This window comes from Sprattus sprattus (assembly GCF_963457725.1).
Source record: "Sprattus sprattus genome assembly, chromosome: 11".
Classification (NCBI taxonomy): Eukaryota; Metazoa; Chordata; class Actinopteri; order Clupeiformes; family Clupeidae; genus Sprattus; species Sprattus sprattus.
In genome coordinates this window covers 8,875,191-8,892,851 of record NC_137909.1, presented here as the reverse complement: position 1 = coordinate 8,892,851, position 17,661 = coordinate 8,875,191, and the positions used below count along the sequence as shown (strand labels likewise).

At 47.7% G+C, this 17,661-nt stretch overlaps 1 protein-coding gene across 1 annotated transcript in view; it reads left to right on the top strand.

The window, feature by feature from the left end:
* sfswap (splicing factor SWAP) overlaps positions 1-13,554 on the top strand; it is an 84,946-nt gene extending 71,392 nt beyond the window's left edge. Inside the window, exons 15-18 of the mRNA XM_080847770.1 lie at positions 1-126; positions 3,458-3,613; positions 5,111-5,183; positions 12,487-13,554. The exon at positions 1-126 is cut by the window's left edge and continues 21 nt beyond it. Coding sequence (XP_080703896.1) covers positions 1-126; positions 3,458-3,613; positions 5,111-5,183; positions 12,487-12,540 — 409 coding nt within the window. The 3' untranslated portion in view covers positions 12,541-13,554. The remainder of the gene's footprint in view (positions 127-3,457; positions 3,614-5,110; positions 5,184-12,486) is intronic.
* Positions 13,555-17,661: the final 4,107 nt, after the last annotated feature.

Sequence of the window (17,661 nt, the reverse complement as noted above, 5' to 3'; positions counted from 1 at the left end):
CAGGAGGGAGCGGAGGACTCGCTCGCCCGAGTGGAGGCGCGAGGAGAGAGAGCGTGAGCGGCACGGCTCCGGCACTTATCGCCTGGACAACAGCGCCGGCCTGGGCAGGAAACGCTCCCGATCAAGGTGAGCAGGAGAGGGGGGGAACTAATTAAGAGCTGTGGTAAGCTGCCTATTGTCTCACAGATACACATACACACACACACATACACACACACACACGCATACACACAAAAACACACACAATCAGGTAATGGGGGATTAAGGGAGTGTGTATTTAAGCACCAGGGGTTGCAAGAGTGCGTAGTTCTACAAATCGAGAACTCGTATTCTGACTCGTAGAACTTAAGTGCCCGAGTACCTGGGGGGTGGGGCAAACTAATTAAGAGCTGTGGTAAGCTGCCTTTTGTCTCACATACACACACACACATATACCACATATACACACAAACACACACAATCAGGAAATGGGGGATTTAGGGAGTGTGTGTTTAAGCACTATGGGTTGCACGAGTGCACAGCTTTACATATCGAGTACTCTTTTTCTGAAAAATTGGAGTTCTTGGGTACTTGGGGGTGAGGGGGGTTCATGCTGGAGGTGTCTTGCATCATTTGAAAGCAATGCAACTATGGCTGGGCACAACGCATAAAACTAATGATATCATAAAGATAGCACTTGGTCTCAACTCACACTAGGGGTCCCCAAACTATGGTTAAGGTATGCAACGGTGAGCAAAATTCACGGTTTGTTTATGCCTCTTGGTTTTGGGGTCACGGTTTGGTGCGTTTTCGGTACAGCAGGGGGTGGGGGAGCAGAAATAATTGTATTTTTATTTATTTTTTATTTACACATCCAACAACACAATTAACGATCACTGAATGTTAATAAAGAGACTCAAGCCCTTTCGAGGTTTAGTTTAACTCGCCTTACACCCATTCAGCCATATCATTTAAACTAGGATGCCAAAAAATGCAAAATGGGATTTTTCCTGATGTTCCTAGTAAATGGTCAAGCACCACACACACACAAACACACACACAGACGAATGCAGTATGATCTCTTTTTCTCTCTCTCTCGTTTCTTTCTTAGTCTTCTTCTCTCCGATATCTTTCCCTCTTTGCCTCTATCTCTGCCACTCTTTCTTTTTTCTTTCTTTCTTTCTCCGCACTATCAAAGCCACCATCTCAATCAAGACGCAGCAGCTGGTTGTTCTGTTGTGGAGTGCGGTTTTGTCAGTGCATACATAAATTCTCCATCAATTGTCTGCACCTCTGGTGCTGCCAATAAAGGGTCTAAATGTGCTTTATTAAACACAACCAAGCAGGGATTGTGCAGGATGCCTACCACAGTGAGCGTGTGTTTGTGTGTTTGTGTGTCTGTGTGTCTGTGTGTCTGTGTGTCTGTGTGTCTGTGTGTCTGTGTTCGGTCCAGTCCCTGCTGGCAGGTTGCTGTCGCAGAGCCCCCAGAACTCATATGCTCATCCCATTAGACACGCACTTCCACTCTGTCCCTCTACACCTGCACTCAGAGATGGAGAGAGGGAGGGAGAGATGGAGGATGAGCGAGGTGGAGTGTTATGGGGGTGATGGACTGAGGGGAGAGGAGCGAGAGGAGAGAAAGAGAAAGGGGAGAGGAAGCAGGATTAGTGGTTACAGCCTGATCACACTGAAGCCACGGCATGTTGGCACTGTCTTATGTTATGAGTGGTTTACCCAGTAGGACATGGACACACACACACACACACACACACACACACACACACACACACACACACAGAGCCATGCTGGTCTCCTCTGTCCTGGCTAAGTGAACTCTTCCTGCCGGTGCACTTGGCTTAAGCATGAGCATCCTGTTGTCATGGAGATGGTCTTCCTGCAGGAGACCAGCCACAAGGCTGCTTAAGCTCACTTAGACCGCTGGGCCAAGTCATGGACGGACGCCATAGCTCTGCCTACGTGTGTGTGTGTGTGTGTGTGTGTGTGTGTGTGTGTGTGTGTGTGTGTGTGTGTGTGTGTACATTGGAAATGCTTAAAAGCTTTAAACGACCATGCTGTGTAATTACAGATGTTGTGATGGAAAACGTCCCCATACTATCATGATTTGGCATTTCTTGTCTAAATCATCTACGACAGTGGATATGGGCAGCTGTGTGGGCAGCTGTGGCCTACTGGTTAGGGTTTCGGGCTGGTAACCGGAGGGTGACCGGTTCGATCCCCGACCAGTAGGAAAAATGGTCGGGGGAAGTGGTAGAGCACTGCTCTCCCATGCCCACATCCACGGTTGAGGTAACCCCGATCACTGCTCCCCGGGCGCCACTGAAGGCAGCTCACTGCTCCGGGTTAGTGTGCCTCACTGTGTGCCTCACTGTGTGCTTCACTACCCTGGATGGGTCAAATGCAGAGACTAAATTCAGAGTGTGTGTGTGTCACTATCTCTGCCGTTAAAACAGTCACTAGTCACTAGAGCTCCATTTCCATCTATGCATCTAGGCTCTTACTCAGCGGAGCATGATCAGTGTTATTGTGTGGATACCATCCCACCTTAAAGACACTGGGGACATGTAAAGAAAAGGACAAGAAATGTCCTCAAAGCCAGTTGGGGGAAGACAGACCGTTACAGACAGAGGAGCTGTGGGGGGTGGGGGGCACGTGAAGGTCTCTGTTAATAGAACAGAGAGGAGAGAGCAGAGAGAAAGGAGTAACTATCCACCTGCTGTGTGCATGTGCATGTGTGTAAGTGCATATCACACGGTTGCTTCCGGTTCTTGTGGTCACACTCTCCTGCCATGCTGTGCATCAGTTTCTCACCACAGCCCGCTAGCACAAACAAACACACACTCTCAATCTCACCCTTTCTCTTTCTCCCCAGGGTGCCCTAATGGTACTAATATGCCACCTCTTGTTGTTCGCTGCCTCTTTTATTGTCCTTTTTTATCTTTGTTCATCCTCTCTATCCCTCTCCCACTGTTCGTTCTATTATCTTTTTTTTTTTTTTTTCTGTTTGTCCTCCTTTCCTGCGTTCCCTCACTCCTCCATGTCCTCTCTGTCCCGTTCCCCCTTCTGTCTGCTTTTCTTCTCGGTTTCTGTCTGTTTCTCTCCCCTTCTGTTTTCTTCTCTACTCTGTTTTCTTCTCTCTGTTTCTCTCTTTTTTCTCTCTCTCAAACCCATTCTTATCTGTCTCTCCTTCTCTCCTCTGCTGTGTCCATGTATCTATCCACGGTCTCTCTCTCTCTTCAGGTCACCTCATGAGAAGAAGAAAAGTAAACGCTCACGGTCTCTCTCTCTCTCTCTCCCTCTCTCTTTCTCTTCAGGTCACCTCATGAGAAGAAGAAAAGTAAACGCTCACGGTCTCTCTCTCTCTCTCCCTCTCTCTTTCTCTTCAGGTCACCTCATGAGAAGAAGAAAAGTAAACGCTCACGGTCTCTCTCTCTCTCTCTCCCTCTCTCTTTCTCTTCAGGTCACCTCATGAGAAGAAGAAGAGTAAACGCTCCCGGTCTCGGATGGTGAAGGGTTCCTCTCGTTCTCCCTCGGCCTCCCCGGATCGCTCTGGGGTGAAGAAGCGCGTCAGCACCCTCTCTGCCAGCCCCTCGCCAACCACCAGCCCCACATCCAGGTAAACGCTTGCACACACACACACACGAACGCACACGCACAGGTCGACTCACACCGTACTGCACCACACACACACACACACACACACACAGGCAAACTTGCACTCACGAGTGACTTAGGTAAGAATAGAGCTTCATCACCAGGTCTAGGCTCTTTTTGGGGGCACGTTTCTTTTTCAGCAGCCCTAGAGGAGAGAGTTGAGGGACACACCCTAAGATCCTCTCACTTCACTGACTCACCCATCCAAAGGAATGACCCCAGTCTGGAGGTGAACGTGTGTGGTGTGGTGTGGTGAGCAGAGCAGAGCAGAGCAGAAGCACAGTAGAGCTTCAGCATCTCAAACCTCCACTCAAAGCAGAAGCCCCTCATCTCCCCCCCCCCCCCCTCGGATAACTCAAAACCATGTATTGGGCTGGTACAACCTACTACAGCATTATTTTCTCTTGTGTTACACACACACACACCCACACACACATCTCCATCTCACTCACCGTCACACCAGCGCCTAGCAACACCTCCGACTACCACGCGGCTGAAAATGGCGAGCTCTCCCCTCCATAAAGCGCAGCAGTGGCGTCTCGGAGCCGTGCGACAGCTTGACTAATGGCCTGTTCAATAAAGCATGAAAGGCCTCGCCGACACCTCAATACCGATTTAGCTTTTTCACCAGCGGATACCCGACGGAAAAAAGAGAGATGGGGAAACTGGATGGGAAAAAAAAACACATCAAGCTTCTAATGTTTTCTGATTTCCTTTTCTCCACCAGTGTTATGAGATTTTTCTTCTTTTTTTATTTTGACAAGAAATCCAAAGAATATATTAGTAGAAGAAATCCAGAGAATATATGAATTTCTGAGAGCTGTAGCAGAATGAGATATTGGAATGGCCGTAGTCACGTAAATGACGTGAGCTGTCCAGACAGACAGACAGAGAGAGAGCCAGAGAGAGAGAGCAGAGAAAGTTCCGGCTACTGTCGAAAGTTTGCTCCCAACTTCTTCATGCTGACTCCTCTGCTCCTGCTGCCCCGCTGCTGGTTGCTGTCTTTTCTGTTCCAGGAGGCCGGTGAATATTTCATACATCCATCCTCGGTTGCTGTGGTGCTGACCTAAGTTTGGGGACTCCACTACACACACGCCCACACACACAGGCCCACACACACACACACACACACACACACACACACACACACACACACACACACACACACAAAAAACACAAAACAATTGTTCTCAAACATACACCACACACACATGCTGTAATGCGTACACTCATGTGCACACACACACACATACACACTTCCAGAGCTGCACGCCGTCTTTCACACAATAACAAACCCCTATCTGTCGGGCTATCCTCCAGCTCAGCAGATGGCATTAATACTGCAGAAGGCCCTTCTCTTCTCCCACAAACTCAGACAGACGTCCAATTGACACGTCCTCTGCTCACTCTCTTGTCTTGCTCTCTTCCTCCTCCCCTCCCTCTCTCCTTCCCTCTGCAGGGATGGCTCGCAGGAGAAAGACAAACAAGTGTCGTCAGCCATAGTCTCCTCCGTCCAGTCCAAAATCACTCAGGTGGGTCTGCTGTTTGTCCCCTTTTCCCTCAACACACCTGACATTTGCTCAGTCTTTGTGTGTACTTGCTGAGAGAGGGAGAGAGTTTGTATTTGTGTGTCTGTGTGTGTGTGTGTGTGTGTGTGTGTGTGTGTGTGAGGAAGAGAGAGTGTGTGTGTGAGGAAGAGAGTGTGTGTGTGAGGAAGAGAGTGTGTGTGTGAGGAAGAGAGTGTGAGTGTGAGGAAGAGAGTGTGAGTGTGTGTGAGAGAATAGACTGGTGTGTGTGAGAGGGAGGAAGAGTGTGTGTGTGTGTGTGTTTGAGGAAGAGAGAGTGTGTGTGTGTGTGTGAGGAAGAGAGTGTGTGTGTGAGAATAGACTGGTGTGTGTGTGTGTGAGAGGGAGAAAGAGTTTGTGTGTGTGTGTGTTTGAGAGGGAGAGAGAGAGCGGGTGTGATGTCCAGGAGGCAGGGGCTTGTGTTCGTCATGGGCTGTCCACAGTTGACTGCGTTTAGATCAGATTGCACTCAACAGCCACTGGCCGTCATTCAGTGTGACACCAGGGTAGTTGATGCAGACTTATGGTCATGTCCTCTTCCCCCCAGAGGGTGTGTGTGTGTGTCTGTCTGCCATCACAAGTGAAGCACTGCATGACTCTAAGCCCTCAGCAGGATCTCATTTAAGCCTGGCTGCATGTGTGTCACAGATGGAATGTCGAGATACAGTTTTTCCCTCCTCTTGATCACCTCCGCCAGCCCAGTAGCGTGGTGTCTGCATCCCCACCAGAGGCAGATGGCCTCCACCTCCGTAAGCTAACGTATGCTAGCAGACACATCACAGTTGCTCTCTGGCCTTGACCGGCCTGCTGCTGCTGCCGCCGCTCATGACGGTAGGCAAGGTGGTTCAGGTGCCCCAGGCATTGGATCCCAGCCTCCATGCAGACGTGCCAGGCAGCCCGGAGTCTCACCAGTCCACATCCTCCCCTTGTCTCCAGCCCCCAAGGGGGAAGCCTTGATGCGCTGCTGTTGCAAATCGATCCTGACACACTTGAAACTGACCAGGACGTCCGCGGGGCTGCCGAGAAGACGCAGGCCTAATGCAAACCAGCAGCCCATCCCAAGGACGAGCCTCCAAGGACGAGAGTGAAAGCATGAGAGCACGCCTGCCTAAACACACACACACACACCCTCACACACACACACCCTCACACACACACACCCTCACACACACCCTCTCTCTCTCTCTCTCTCTCTCTCTCTCTCTCATATCCACACACACACACACAAATAGTCTGTCTCTCACACACGCACACACATTCTCTCTTTCACACTCTCACACCTTTCCTTCAGGGTTTTCCTCCTACCAAGTGTGGGGGCCTCCTGAGGGTGTTGCACGAGGCTGTGAGCTGCGGCCCTCCCGAGCGGAGACCAAGGCCTGGTGTTTGAGCTGCAGTGCGCGTGCCGCGTGCAAGAGCAGTGTTTGATCCCTGCCTGAGAGGTATACTCAGTGGATGAGAGAAAGGGGGGAGGAGTGGTAAGTGGAGGAGGAGGAGGGTAAAGGAAAGGGCAACAGAAGACTGAATTGGAAAAACAGTGAACAGCAGAGGAAAAGAGAAAAGGAAGAAAGGAGACGAAAGGAGAGGCACTTGGTGGAACACTGTACCTGCCACGTTCCGTTTGAAAGAGTACCATTAGCCGCTTGCAGCAACGAACATAGCTGCCCAGCCCCCCCCCCCCCCCCCCCCCCCTCACTTTTAAAAACCTCCTGTCAGCTGAACAGGTCCTGGAGTTTTTTCTCTCCTCTTCAACAACTTGTGTTGTTCCCTCCCACATGTCCCCGCACCCTGTTAATTAGCATGTGTGTTGGTTATAATTGAATAGGGAGAGTGATGGAGAGATTGAGACAAGCTGCTGACTGACAGATGACTGATGGTCTGATAATACAGTGAGTGTGTGTGTATAACAGTGTGTGAGTGTGGGCGGGGGGGGTTGGAGTGATAAGTGTGTGTTAGGGGGGAGTTGACTGGCAGGTCATTCATTTGCCATCAGTAGTTGAACACACTATTGTGTTTGTGAAGGTGCACTGGAGTGCTGAATCACTTGTCACAGGTAGAGTGTGTGTGCGCATGCGCATTGTGCTATGGAACTATGGAAAACTTTACCAGCGAGAGAGAGTTTCTCCAGAGCTGTGGAACCTCAGAGTGTCAGTCATTCAGCCTCTCTGTCCATCATTCTGTCAGTCCCTCAGCCTTTCTGTCCTTCCATCTGTCAGATCCATGAGAAAGAAGTGAATTCCTAGAGCTGACTTATTCCAGCTCCACTGTAAACAGCCCCTTTCAGGCCACACCAGTGCGTAGACAGTTAAGCGTGCTAATATATTCCTGATGGCGCATGAAATGAAATGCCTTGTAGATATGTGGCTTCCGGAACGTTCCCCAGTCCCACTGGCTGATAAAAGGAGTGATTTAGAATGAAGGGGGAAGTATGGGAGGGAGCCTGTGGCCATTTGTTTTTGTTTTGTCTTGTCTTGTTGTTATTTATAAAAAATTTCTCAGAAAGCAGAGTACTGTGAGACTGCTAATAGTGGAGAAGTGGGATGTTGGTCCTGTTATCTACAGCAGTGGAAGACTGGTGTGCATAACAATATGCCGGTGATTGTATTGTTTACAGCTGAATGCTTCGGCGCATGGGCCCATGTCTGTGCAACATCATAGGTGTATTTATTGTGCAAATGGGGACTTTAACAGTGAGATATGTACAGGGTAATTAAATGGAAGTGGGCGTCCAAGATCGGCTCTGCTAACTACCACTGTGGAAACTGACCCCAGAACAGCGGATGTATGGATGTGAGAGAATGCGAGTTGTAGGTGGAAGCAGCTGGCATACATGCTATCAGAGAGCTGCACCCCTCAGCCGTGATGAGAGATGAGAGGCCACAAACTGCAGTCGCGAAAAAGGACGCTTTGAAGAGACAGGTCATAGTCACCTCTCTGCCAGGAATTCTAGCACATGGGTGGCCTTTTGAGAAATGGACTTGTTCAGTGACCGAGTCTATTACCAGGTCACATCATCTCCTCTCCTTGACCCTCCCGTGTGGCGAAATAGGTTTTTTTGTGGTGTATTTATGGCCATAGCCGCGCTGTATGGTCTCAGTCGTAGGGCTGAAGACGACATTACTCATCCCCGTGAGAAGTGTGTGTGTGTGTGTGTGTGACAGTAAGAGAGAGAGTTAACCCTTAGCCTTGTGTTGTTGGTTATGTAATCATGAGTAATTAAACTGAAGCTTGTGTGTAATCCACTCAGGTCATGTGAGTTGGATTGCTGAGGTTGTTATGATTATGCCTCTGTCTGCTGTATCCTTTGTCTTTCTCTCCATCTCTCTTTTGATAACAATTGCTTCAGATGAGGATTCTTTCTGTTTATCAAAATCGTACTTCTCATCCTCCCCCTCTTTCGCTCTCTCTCTCTCTCTCTCACTCGCTCGCTTCATTCCTCGTCTGTTGTGAAAAAACAGCTGATGGAGTTATTGCTCTCAGAGGGGTTACCATTGGCAACTGCGCTTTAAACAATGTCCAGATGTTTTATGGGGTTTACTGAAGGTGTCCTTGGCCGTGTGCCGCACTGTTGGCGTCACCATGACACAACTCTATTGTCAACACACACACACACACACACACACACAAACACTTTTGAAAGAGTGCAGAAGTTTGCAGAACATTACACTTTATGGTTCTCTTCCCTCAAAGTATGTATATGGGAGTCCTAAGATGCACTCCTGCAGCTCCTGGAAGGGGCTCTGAGATTTAGCGACTGCATTTAGCATCATCCCCATTGATTTTTGTATGGGCTTGTGCAGCTTACTAGCTAAGCTGAAATCTGACTTTTCACCAATACAAATTTATTTGGGTGACATTGAGTGAAGTATACATTATTGTAATTTCTGGATTTGAGAGTTTTATTTTTGATCTGTTCCAGATCAATTTTAGATATGAGTAACTATCTACCCTGTCCAGTATCTATAGCCCCATATGGCCCTGCATTCTCTGAAAAACCAGGACGACCATAGTTAACATTATTCACCCTGTCTTACTATGCTAGGAATAAAAAGTACATTATTTTTTAAAGGGAATTTTCCTTACCACAGTGACAATTGACAACATCGAACAAAACCTCATCCAGTATACTTTCAGTTTTAGTTTGAATTATGTTGATACATTGGTTAAATGCATTTGCTAGTGAAGCATTTATCCATCAATTGAGAGGATGGAAAACCGCTCTGGAGACTATTCAGAACTTTGACTCCGATGGCCTTGTCTTGAGGTCTTGGACACGCGGTGCTTACAGTTCCGTATACGTTTTCGGCCCTGTGATCTGAACTCTCATATTCTGGATCCCCTGGTCTCCCCACTTCTCCGTATAGTCTCTCTGTCTCAAACAGACATGCACTCACTGCTTGAAATAAGGTGGCACCGAAAGAGATCTTGTTAAAACAGCACTCAGCTCCTATCCATTGGACATTCTCCTTTTAATATACACGCACCCTTTTGTTTGTTTGTTTGTTTGTTTGTTTTGTCTATTCAAGACCCTTTCTTTGCTCAGCTCTGTTTGTCTTTCCCCCTCACCACTCTTAAACATCTGCACGTGGGGGTAAGGATTGAGTGTGCAAGAGACGAAGAGAGAGAGGGAGGTGGGGGGGATGAGGAATGTCAGAAAGCCTAGTTTTAAGTCTTGTGGTTTTGTTTTGATGTAGCCTGGCACAAGCACCCACTCTGCTGGGCTGAGGTGTGTCAGCTGTGGTTGGGAACTCTTAAGTGAGACACACACACTTAGACACACACACACACACACACTCAAACAGACACACACTTAAACACACACACACACACACTTAAACACACACACACACTTTGCAAGATGTTAAATACATAATTTATATGCCACGACATTATTTTTGTTCTTTTCTAGCCAACCGGCACAGGCATAAGTTCCCCATTAGCCTCACTTAGACACAGCATTTGTTTTACAGACAAATGTAACCCCCCCCCCCCCCCCCCCACACACACACACAATGACAAACTGCCACACACACAAACAAACACACAGAGAGACATACTGCCAGGCACACGAGCAAACACTTCTGGGTTCATTCCGTGAGTGCTGTCCAAACAGAATAGTCAGAATAGCCAAACAGAAACACGCTCAATATTCATTGAAACTCTTAGAGATCGCAGCGAAAAGAGAGAGATGCCTTTCAAATGATTTGTGTTTTTGTCTGTTTGTGTCGTGTTGTGTCGTGTGTGTGCGGGCGCTCTTAGTAGCGTGTCAACTCCTCGCAAGGTAAACATGAACTTTCTGTGTAAAATGAGGTATTGGCTGCTGCTTTAATAGTACTTCAGACAAGGGAGATAAAAGTAGAAGCCCACTGGATTCTTTGTTTTAATCATTCAGTTCGGAGACCAGGAAGGCAGAGAGGAATATGTGATGTATGCAGAAATATGCTAATAAAAGAAGGGACAAACAGGAACCGGCTGGAGGGGGGGCGGGGGATTACTAGTGGAACAAAAGTGGAACAGAGACTCATGTGTTACTGAAGACATCCCCTCCCTCCCACCCACCCACCACTAAAGCATGACATGGCTCCTGGGCTCTCTGCAGTCTGATGAAGTATACTGTATTCAGGTACCAGTCTAATGAAGTATGCTGTATTCAGGTACCAGTCTAATGAAATATACTGTATTCAGGTACCAGTCTAATGAAGTTTACTGTATTCAGGTACCAGTCTAATGAAGTATACTGTATTCAGGTACCAGTCTGATTAAGTATACTGTATGCAGGTACCAGTCTAATGAAGTATACTGTATGCAGGAACCAGTCTGATTAAGTATACTGTATGCAGGTACCAGTCTGATTAAGTATACTGTATGCAGGTACCAGTCTGATTAAGTATACTGTATGCAGGTACCAGTCTGATTAAGTATACTGTATGCAGGTACCAGTCTGATTAAGTATACTGTATGCAGGTACCAGTCTGATTAAGTATACTGTATGCAGGTACCAGCTACCCGGGAATGCCGCTCAGGGGAGCACAGAGGCTTACATAGAATTTTCCCTGCTTCCCTATACATATGAACGTATACAAATTGAAACACATTCACACTCACTCACTCACTCACTCATGCACATGCACACACACACACACACACACACACACACACACACACACACACACACACACACACACACACACACACACACACACATCAGCGTGATCCTCACACAGGGGGATAAAGGCATTCAGCTGTCACTCTAGAGCCATGATGCCATTCAAGGGAGGTGGAGGTGGGCAGTAAAGAGAGAGAGAGAGAGAGAGAAGGGGAGTGTGTGAAGCCGAGCAGGAGTGTAGTGTGCAGAAGAGAAGATGGGAAGAGATTAGGGACCTGGAAGAATAAGGGAAAGGAAAACAACAGGGATTAAGGGGATGTAATGGATGCAGTATGCAGATGAAGAGCTTGTGTGAGAGGGAGGCGATTGGGAGAAAAGAGAAATGGAACAATAACCCAACAATTGTTTTGTGTGAGGGAGTAGGCAGGAGAGATGATATTCTAAACGTCTTTCCTAAGCTGGCCACCATCGTTGTTCATCCCACTGTTTCCTGGCAGGAGGCACTTTTCAGTTTACCTGCCCAAGTGTGGTCTTCTCCTAGCAGTCATCAGTGTGGTGTGGACCCCCACCACCCCCACCCCCCCACCACCACCCTTCAGTCCATGTCTAAAAACTCTCCTTCCTGACTCGTGTGCAGAAGAGGGCGCACGCTTTGTATTCCTACTGGCCTTTAGGAACAGCTGTGGTCCTGATTGACTGGACATACAGTGCTGACACACACACACACACACACACACACACACACACACACACACACACAGAGTCTGTTTTTACCACAGTGTTGCCCTGTGAAAAGCCCCCTCTCTGGCTCTGCTGCCATGGAGGCCCTGGTGCTATGTGACTATGTGAGGGGCGGAGGCCACATGGCCTGAGTGATGTATATGGAGACGGTTGTATTCGGAGACGGGCGCCCTATCTGGAAACAGGAACTGTTTGACATGCAGTTGGGGCTTTGAAGCCAGTCTCTAATTATACACGTCTTTGTGTGAGCATCTGTGTTAGATAAAGCCTCTCTGCAATACCCCCCCCCCCCCCCTTTTTTTCACATTGTGCTAAATGGTCTTCTTTCTCTCATTTGTATTTCACCACTTAATGTTGTATTCATTGGGCTCTGCAACCACTTCATCCCCCTCTCTCTCTCTCTCTTTCCCTCTCTCCCTCCCTCAGGATCTGATGGCTAAAGTGCGGGCCATGCTGGCCTCCAAGAGCAACCCCTCCTGAGGACCCGCACCACTGGAGATGCCTGCTGTGCAACAGGAGAAGTGTTTGTGAAGGAGGAGAGAGCTTCAGAACAACCGTCCTCTGCCTCATCACCAGAAGAAAGGCATCGACAACACGCGCACACACGCACGCACACACACATGCACACACACACACACACACACACACACACACACACACACACACACACACACACTAGTGGCCTTCGGTAGGAGAGTGTGCCCCCTCCCCACACACACACACACACACACACACACACACACACACACACACACACACACACAGTCTGTCTGCAGGGAGGGCAGCCAAGGCCCCCAGTTTGTTTAATTTTGCTTGAATGTGTTTATAACCTCACGTTTGGGGTTTGGTTGTGTTGACCTTCTGATTTTAGCATTTGTATTTTTATTTTATTTTTTCACCACCGGGTTTGTAAGCTCTCACCTCACCTGAGCCCCCATCCCACTGGGAGGGAAAGACGACAGGCAGCAGATAGGATCATAGCAGATAGGAGAACCTTGCTCTGCGGCCCAGGGAGCTGAGGTCTGTCACTCCAAGAACAGGTTGAAATCAGCGTTCATCCTACACGGAGACCGTTTCGACTGTCCCTCACCCCTTTAAAATAAAACACTGCGCCAGAGGAAATGCATCGTAACACTATGCATGTTGTCTCTCAAAGCGAAGAAATGGACAGCAAGGAAGAAACCTTTAAGGAAGTTAAAGTAATTTGTGGATGTACCTGGTGAGTCTTGCTAAAGAATTGGATGGTGGAGGGGGGGGGGGGGGGAGCCAATTTCCTCCAATCTGATGACTCTGCCGTTTTTTGGGTAATTGGCACTGAAGCCAGGGGCCCAACATTAATGTCCTTCTGTGAAGGATTGTATCATTTGGCATGCTTTCTCTTACTATCTCTCCTTTAATTTTCTAAGCAGGTCAGGTTTTGTTCTCCATTCCCTCCCTCCCTCCATCTAAGTTCTACTGCCATCTTTTTTTCCTTCTGTTTATACAGAACTTATTGCGCAGATGCTTTCTATAACATGAAGTGTTAATAAAGATTTGAATGATAAAAAAAAACGTTGCTTGGTTGTGCAGTCATTGGTTGAAGATAAAAGTAAAAGCAATTCATAACGCTTTCTTAAGTGAAGTTGTGTGACTGCAAAATATTTTATTTCCAACTGAATATCCACAGGCCGTTTACGCTTATAATTTCCTAATATTTTTCCCTAATATGTATAAATGCCAATTAAAGTCTCAAAATGTGTTTATTAGTTATGCCAGTAGCTATGTCTGGAATTTAAAAGCAACTCGGAATGTGGATCCAGTCAAAGTTGAACTCCAACCCTGCTGAACAGTTCTGGTGCTCAGTCTGATATTCATAATGAGAATATGTGAGACAGAGTGCGTTGCCATGTTTTAAAAGGTTGAGCAAGGTGACTAGAGATCATGGCGCGGCGTGTTACACGAATGCCCATGTTTGAAGCCTCGGGCTCTGCAGTCTGTCGTGTCTGTGACGACGAGAGGAGCGTGTTGAGTAGGATATGTCTCCCCTGAGGGGCTGCAGCATTAGGCTGGCTGGCTGGCTGGCTGGGTCTCCCTGGGGATGCGGTGGTGGTGGTGCTGGTGAAGAAGGAGAGAGATACGGCTGGATCTGTTGGCTCCCGGGGGGGAACCCAGGGCCCAGCACTGCCTCAGTCAGCCATGCTCTGGTTGGACTCCTCCTCCGAGGCCTCCCCTGAAATGTGACGTTTCCCTCCACTCTTCTGTTTCTCTCTCTCTCTCTATCTCTCATCTCTTAACAAAATGGTATCATCTTGTCATTTGCTTCTTCTCACTCCTTTAAGTTTGCTCTTTGAATTGTGCTCTGTCAATCATCTTCCTTTTGTTGCATATTCCCTCACCGCCCCGCCGCCCCCCCGCTTCCCACCTCCTCTCCTGTCCTTTGTCTTTCTGCTTTGAGTACTTCTCACAGTTTTGTTGGTGTAATTTTCCCCTCCATTATTCCATCTATCCATTAGCCTCAACAAATATGGTGTCTGCGACTCTGAAAAGGCTTTAAATTGATTATAGCTGGCAGAGGAGTTAACCTCGGATAAACCATTAAAGTTTAGTTACAGAACAACAGCACTTTGTGTAGTGCTGAGAGCTTTTCATTGATTACTTATGGGTTTCTTTTTTCCTCTGCGACTAATCGCCCTCATCAATGTATTTCTCCTTGAGGAGCCCAATTACACCATTTAAGATGCCCCGGGAAAGGAATGAAGTGTGTTTTCATCTACAAATATATGCTCTCTTAATTTCATCTGTTTGTCCACTGCCTGCCATAATTGCACAACTAATCGAAATGCTTGCATGCAACGAAATGCGCGTCTTAATGGGCGAGTACCAAATGATTAATAGAGCTGGCGTTTTATTTCACATCTGTGCGCCTGTAATTTATTCTGGAGACACACTGTTGAGGAATGTCGTCCTTTTTTGGCTGCCAAGGCTTGGTTTGACTGTTATTCATTTTTCATTTTGGGCTTGGCTTGGTGTGGTGCGGGTGCCTGGGCCTCCTCACAGCTGCGTTGCCTGAGTGGACCCAGAGATATGGGGCCCTTCTCTCGGCTGGGTGAGTTGGAGCCAAAATGGCAGCTGTGAAAGGAATGTGACATTTTCTTAGCGCTCGCCAGGCAGGAGAGTCGAGTTCTCAAGGCCTGGTGCCACGGAGAAGCCCGGCATTGTGTTCCCACATAATCCTTTATTGGCATTTCCATTGTTTTTTCTCTCTGGGTCACCGGCATCGGAAATCGCCACCGTCCGGAATTCGATTTTAAAGCGATTGGATCAGCCTTGAACAAATCACTATTGACTCGCGGCATAAACACTGATTTTTACAAAGCACAACACTTCTTTTTCACCTAAATCTATGCCCTTGCCTTGGTGTGCCAGAACACCTGAGACTCTAAACAGCTCTCGATTGAGCACTTCCAGACTACAAACAGCTAACGACAAAGCCAAGTTATGGTCTAGCAGTGCCAGAATAGTCTGGAGATCTCTACCATTTGTCCTGAAGGATGGCTTGCTGCCATCTTGTCTCTCTCTCTAGCTTGGTACCATTCCCTCTTCTCCGGCCTTCCAACCTCCCATCCACTGTTCAATTCTGTCATTGGCATCATTACCCCTAGGCTGCTCTCTACACACCATCCCTCATCCCTGACACGCTGCTGCCAAAGTGAGTGTTGCACAGCCCTGTGCCAGGTCCCATTCTCAGGCATAGCCAAAGGTTGAAATCTATAGATCCTATGGTTAATTAGCTAATTGTGTCAATTAAGTTAGTGGGAGTTTTTAGTAATAATGGGGTGAAGAAAGGGTTGTTGTCGCGCTTGACTCGTATTGCATTTCTCATTAGTGTCCACTGTCCAATCACCAAGTCAGACACCAGAGACTGAACATCTGTGATATCCGTTTAGGATTCCTCAGGGACCGGGTGACAAATGACCGCTTTACAGTGTGGGCTTGCATCTTAAAAGGTTCCGTCTTGAGAAAGCAGAGAAAATAAACAGCGTAAAGGCTTCAGACTCGGTAATCTGACCTGCCTTCCATTAATGCAATACCTTGCAAGTGGCCAGCAGGGCATTCATCACAGGTTTATGCGCAATTAAAATGGGCCACATGACATTTGCATTGATTCCTCGTCAAATGGCAGCCCGGCACACTCAATTTCATTAGCGGCCGTCAGCTCCAGCCATTTCTTCCGCCTGTGTCAGGCTCCGGGCTCAAAATGTGTGATGTGTCCGAGCAGGGGAAACTAATCAGAGCACGGGGGGCGCGGCGCAAAGGTGATTTGTTCATTTTTATTAGGATTGAAGGGCCGTGTCCTCAGTCAGACACGCTTACAAGGGATGCTCGCTTGCTTACGACCTCTCGTTCCCTCGCTGCTGTTTTTATTGGTCGACTGCTGCAGCGGAAGTGACTTACAGCTTGGTTGGTTTGTTGTCCAGCACAAAGGCTGTGGGTATTTTTTGCAAATGTATTCCAAGTCCTGTAATATAAATCTGGTCTATGAATGGAGGGGGAAAAAAATATTGTGACTGGAAATAACTTCAGTTTTCTCCATTCATTTTCAAGTCTGTGGCTTTTGGCCACCAAATCAAAAGAGGAGGTTAAAGCGGCAAGTTAGCAAAAAACGAAGTCTGGCTCCAGCTCAACAACCACTTTTTAAAAGGCAGGAACTTTGTCAGATCACCAACCCCATTTGATGTGGCTGAGTTGGATGATGGCTGACTCTGCCCATTTCATGTGCGCTGGCAGAAACCACATCAGCAGTTTAACAGAAGGCATGGCGTGCGAGGCTTGTGTATCCCTCAGGCGAATCCTTCTGGTGACTAATCCTCATTGTCACACGCTTACATTGTATGTGCTCATGTATGAATGCAAATACATGTGTGTGTCTGTGGGGGGGTGGGGGGGGGTGGGGGGGGGGGGTGTGTGTGGGTTGATGTTGCTTCAGCAAGAAACAGTCAATGTCACAAATACATTTTCCTTCTTTTTTCTTTCATCCAGGCTGCAACATACAAGTATGGCATAATGAGCCAACTCAGCAGAAATGGCTGCCACCCCGAGTCTTAATTAGTACACTTTGTTTGTGTCCGTTTCCAAGGTGCCCTGAAAGCTGCAGCCCCGAGCTCCCCGTCTGCGTGGGCTTTTTTTAATTCTCAGTTTTGAATGTCCTTCAACAGTTGCCATCAAGAGCACCTAAAACTCCAGTGCGTGACAAATGGTTTATTTGAATATTGTGTGGATCTGCCAAGGGCTAATTTCATTGTTTCCTGTAGGAACCTCAACAGGTAAGGGATTATTGGGGACTCCATCCAGCCTCTCCTTCAGGTGAGCCTGATCTTAGGCTAGGGGCTTTAGAGAGGAGCTGTGTGATCTGCTTACCGCAGTGTATAAATTACAGAAAAGGGCTCCAAAATTGGATGTTAAATTATTAACATTTCACCCATCTATGTGTTCTTTAGCAGCATACGGACCACATGAGAAGCCCTTTCTGAGAAGCTAAAATAAAAACATTTTCAGCTCCTAATAGAGTCCTCTGGGTATAGGCTGCTGTGGATAGAGGCAAGACTTCTTACATTCTTATAG